The 4,926-nt window shown below is 35.1% G+C and overlaps 1 protein-coding gene across 1 annotated transcript; it reads left to right on the forward strand.

The window, feature by feature from the left end:
- The first annotated feature begins 636 nt into the window (after window positions 1–636).
- Window positions 637–4,470, forward strand: LOC111909749 (uncharacterized). Its single transcript, XM_052770773.1, has 8 exons — window positions 637–1,137; window positions 1,358–1,533; window positions 1,789–1,885; window positions 2,201–2,323; window positions 2,420–3,060; window positions 3,162–3,237; window positions 3,327–3,477; window positions 3,929–4,470. Exons 1-8 carry the CDS (start codon window positions 637–639, stop codon window positions 4,468–4,470), a joined length of 2,307 nt encoding a protein of 768 aa, XP_052626733.1.
- The last annotated feature ends 456 nt before the right edge of the window (window positions 4,471–4,926 follow it).

A 4,926-nucleotide genomic window follows, 5' to 3' on the forward strand; every position in this document is an offset into this window, starting at 1 on the left:
TTATTAAAATCATTTTAGAAAATTTATCTTCTTTCAAAATATTACCATTTCCTCAGTTTAAGTTCAGACACACCCGATGTTGGGTTATTAAAGTATTGTGTCAGATATTTTGTAGTAGAATAGTATTGTTTACTGGATTGGGCCTGTCCATCCGTGATTATGTTTTGCTAGGGTAAGACTAATTAATGTGCATGCATGTAACAATTAGGGTTTAACGATTGTATCGTCCTACCCAGCTTTTATGGAGAAGTTCACGTTGAAATCTTCTAAAGCTATTCAATATAAGCATTCGACAATATTTGATCTTCATTGTTATTATTTAATTCACATCGTTTATATAATCTATCAATCTAAGTAAATATTGTTTTCAACAATTGGTATCAGAATAGGAGATAGTGTGTCACCCTAAAACTCGAAGTTTCATTTTACACATCTAATTCTATATTCATGTTTTTGTGAATCTTTGACATCATGCAAAGTGAACATCCTCATACCTTATTGTTCAATCTATCCAGCAACATTGGATCCACAACCAGGATTCCAATCCTCTTCCCTCGGGATTATGAAGTTTGGGCATTGCACTTCAAAAAATATGTTCTTAGTATTGAAGAACATGGATCAACCATATGACAGGCGATGACTCAAGAGACTTTCTCGCACACCACAACCAGGAAGGTTATCAAGTCTCAGGCTGATTACAATGCACTTCTTGTTGAACACGCTAATGTTCCTCATGAAGAAAATGAGAAGCTGTTAAGCAATATAAAGGCAATGAGAATTATACGGTTTGCTCTTCCACCGGATACCTTTCGTCTTGTAAGTACATGTACTACTTCAAAGGAAATATGGGATAGATTGAAGGAGTTGTATTCTAAAGATGCAGATCTAGAACACTCTTTGCAAACAACTCTCCTGTCTGAGTTTGATTCATTTGTTCAGAAACCTGATGAGAAGCTTGACCAAACGTTCAATTGCTGCAACCACTTGCTGAGTAGAATGCTTAAATATAATATTGAGCGAAGGTTCATTGAACATAAAGTGACGTTTATGAATGGCCTTAGGTCAGAATGGAAAGCGATTGTGTCCACTGTGAAGGCACATGAAAAATTCAAGAGTTATTCTCCAGCGATGCTTGTGGTAATTCTGAGATCCTATGAGGATGAAGTTAATATGGAAATGAAGATTGTCTTTTTTATGGGATCCCTAGCATTGGTAGCGTAGGGAAAGAAGGCGACTGAACAAGATTGGAATTTGATCTCTGAGATAGATAAATCTCCGCATAAGACAAGGCACTGTTAGTTTCCAACCCTAAAAAGTTCTACAAGAAAAGTTTATCTTGTTTTCGGAACAAATATAGGAAGGGTGCAGTTCCAGTTCCAACAAGGCTAGAGATGACGTTTCAAGAACTCTCAAGCTGATGAAGAGAAAAAGGAGAAGAAAGTTTTTGGTGATTCTGGCTATGAATGCAATTATTGTCATGGCAAGAATCACTTTGCCAATAAATACATTGTTGAGGAGGATGAATGAGAAAAAGTAATCTAAGAAGGATGAAACATAATATCTTCAGAAGATTGAGGAGCTTGGGAAGAGGAATGCATCAAATGTGAAGCCAGCATTGATCGTGTAGGAGGGAAGTGATGAATTTAGACGAGTCGAAGTTTGGTCAACTTACTCAGAATATGATGAAGTTAGAAAGCCAACCCATGGAGGGTGCTTTGTGGTGAATCCATAAATACATAGTTTTGAAGGTAGATGCTTGATGGTTCTGAATGGTGTTTCTTAACAAAGATCTTACGCAATTGACGGAGGTCAAAATTCTGAAAGTTGTTTTGCAGCAAAGACTGTTTCTGAGCGGGTGTCAGAATGCGAGAGGGTCATCGATAAGGTACATTTTATACTTAAATCTCTTAACATACCTGAGCCTCGTTATGATTCAGAACTAGACAATTTAAAATATATTATTTCTAATTTTAGTGATAGTTTAAAAAGAACTCGTTTAAGTAATGCTAATCTAAATGATGAACTAAGCAGGGCAACATTTAAATGTGAATAGAGGAGGTTAAGGATAGAGAAGTTGGAAGGTGAGCTCAATAGGTCAAGAGATGACATTATTTATTTTAAGAGAGACAGTTGTGCTTTTTTAAAACATAGAAATATTTTTTGTTTTATTGCTAAGCGTTTATATTTCAACATTACTCAGTTGCATCTTGATTGTGAAATAGGAAAAGGATTGCACAATACGGTTTTGCCCTTTCTTGAATTGAAAGAGGATGAAATCCACACAGATGGTTATAAGTGCGAATCCATCATCTCTTCTGATGAGGTTTCATATTCATATAAAATTGGGCTTGAGAAAATAGAAGAATACATTTAGTCCAAATAACACAATAATTTGTTGTAACAAATGTTAAATGATAAGGATAAAGACCAAATTAAATCTGATACTTTGCAAAAATTTGACTTGTTATGCAATAAATTAAATTTAGAAAATACTTTTAATACTGGAAATGTTTTTGAATTTGATGAAAGCGATATGAGTGAAATTTTTGTGGAGGATGAAATCGATTGTTCTGTTTTTGTTCAAAATACCGAAGAGCCAAAGAAAAATTTGATTTCTGAAAATTCAATCGAATTCATTTGTATTGTTGAAAATAAAGGCTCTAAAGTTTTAAATGAAAAAGCCACAATTTTTCTGAAAGTACAAACAGTTCCAAATCAAGTTTTTGTGAAAAATGGACTGACTAAAAAGGATACTTTAGAACTAACGTCCCTTGTTAATAATGATAATGTTGATGGTTGTGATGAATACTTCTGGTTTGGACCAACAGAAAACGTAGATGAAATAAAAAGTCTTTCTGAAATGACCTCATGGAAAACAAAAGGAAAATACGTTTCGAAACCACTGAATCGTGTAGACCTTCGTTACGATCAGGCAGGGCCAAGTGGCATGAATGATTTCCCCAGTGAAACATATTCTAAACAACAGGAAACACCAGATGGAAAAGAGAAACATAAGTTTAATGTTTATATGTTCGCTGAAGAAATTGTTGCTAAGAAAAGGTAGATGGATGCTAGATACAGGAAAAACTTACAAGAAAGAAAATGTTTTTGGAAAAATGAGAATTCCAATCAAAATTTTGTTAATTCATAAAGATTTTCAGTTCAAAATACGAATTCTTCTCCATTCAGAAACCAAAATCAAAACCTTTTTCGAAACCACAAATTTCAAAACCTCAGGTTTCAAAACCTATTGAAAAACCAAAATCCAATTTTCCTCCAAAAACAAATTTTCCAAAATTTGTCAAACACATCAAAGGATGTTAAAGGCAAAAAGTAAAGTTGTTTCGGAACGAGAGATTTCTCTCAAAGAATATGAAGCTAACTTGAAAAAGGAGGAAAAGGAATTTGCGAAAAAGATGGCTAAGAAAACCAAAGAATTTATTCAACGAAAAGCTAATGTAGTTGAAATTTATCTTGGTAAGAATAAAATGAAAGGGAAGAATAGTGTTTTGCTAAAAAGTTCCGTTTGGGTTGATAAGAATAATAAAAGGGAAAAATAGTGTTTTGCTAAAAAGATCCTTTTGGGTTGATAAGAATAAAGTTTTTCCTATTCTTAAGAAATCCCCACAAGGAGCTAAGAGGGTTTGGGTTCCGAAATCTCTCTGAATTTTATAGATTATGTGTGACGAACAGTACGACTCAGAATGGTATATCGATAGCGGTTATTTATGTCACATGAATGGGAGAAGAGAAGAATTGAGAGAGTATAGATCATTAAAGGATGGCGGTAGAGTAAAATTTGGAAATAACGCGACAGGAGAAATCAAAGGCTACAGGATGATTACAAATGGCGAATTATCTATTTGGAAGGTAGCTTATGTAGAAGGCTTGAAACATAACCTAATCAGTGTTTCGTAATTGGTTGTAGGTACAGGGATAAAGGTGTCATTCGATGATGAGGGTTCAGAAATAATTGAGAAGAAACCTAAGGCGGTACTTCTGAAATCTAAAAGAAAGGGAGAGATGTATTCACTGAACTTGAAACCGATCAACAGGAAGCCATCCAATAACCTTCTTACGAAAGCATTTTCGGATGATAGTTGGCTTTGTCACCAAAGGATCTCCCATATGAATTTCAAGGATATTAACAAACTCGTTCTGGGCGATCTTGTTTGTGGTATACCCCTTCTGAAGTTTGGCAAGGAACATTTGCGTGCTGCATGTGAGCTTGGAAAGCAGAGTAGGACGAGTCACTCAACCATCATCAATACCAAAATAATAGAGCGACTAGAATTAATGCATATTGACTTTTGTGGTCCATCTGCCATCAAAAGTATTGGTGGTAATAAATATATCTTGGTTGTTGTTGATGATTTTTCCAGATTTACTTGGATGTTCTTTCTTAGACAGAAATCAGATGCTACTCTTAAGCGAAAAGATTTCATCAAGCAGATAGACCTTCAATTATGATAGCCCATTCGGAACATTCATAGTGACAATGGTTCTGAATTCAAAAACCAAGTGTTTGAAGAATTCTTAACTGACAAAGGGATAGCTCACAACTTCACTGCTCCTTACACTCCACAACAGTACGATGTTGTTGAAAGAAGAAATCGCTCTCTTTGCGAAGCAGCAAGGGCGGTGCTTTCATTTGCGAATCTTCCTCTTTACTCTTGGGCTGATGCTATCACTACTGCTTGTTTCACACAGAACTGCTCATTTATTAACAAAAGATTCTTAATTACACTTTATGTAATTCTGAACAAAAGAAAACCGAACGTCAAATTTTTCCATGTGTTTGGTTCCAGGTGCTTCATTTTTGAACAGAGGACCAAATTCGATGCGGAAGCTGATGAAGCCATTTGCTAGGTTACTCGTTAACTTCAAAGGCTTACAGGGTTCTGAACAAGAAATCTGGAAAGATTG

This window comes from Lactuca sativa, chromosome 4 (assembly GCF_002870075.4).
Source record: "Lactuca sativa cultivar Salinas chromosome 4, Lsat_Salinas_v11, whole genome shotgun sequence".
In the NCBI taxonomy this organism is placed as follows: Eukaryota; Viridiplantae; Streptophyta; class Magnoliopsida; order Asterales; family Asteraceae; genus Lactuca; species Lactuca sativa.

Excerpts from the sequence above, each read along its gene's own strand:
- LOC111909749 (XM_052770773.1), top strand. The coding sequence starts at position 637 with ATGACTCAAGAGACTTTCTCGCACACCACAACCAGGAAGGTTATCAAG. Across the intron at positions 3,061-3,161 it reads GAAATTGTTGCTAAGAAAAG|TTCAAAATACGAATTCTTCT; the intron begins GTAGATGGATGC and ends AAAGATTTTCAG. Across the intron at positions 3,238-3,326 it reads CACAAATTTCAAAACCTCAG|GCAAAAAGTAAAGTTGTTTC; the intron begins GTTTCAAAACCT and ends AGGATGTTAAAG.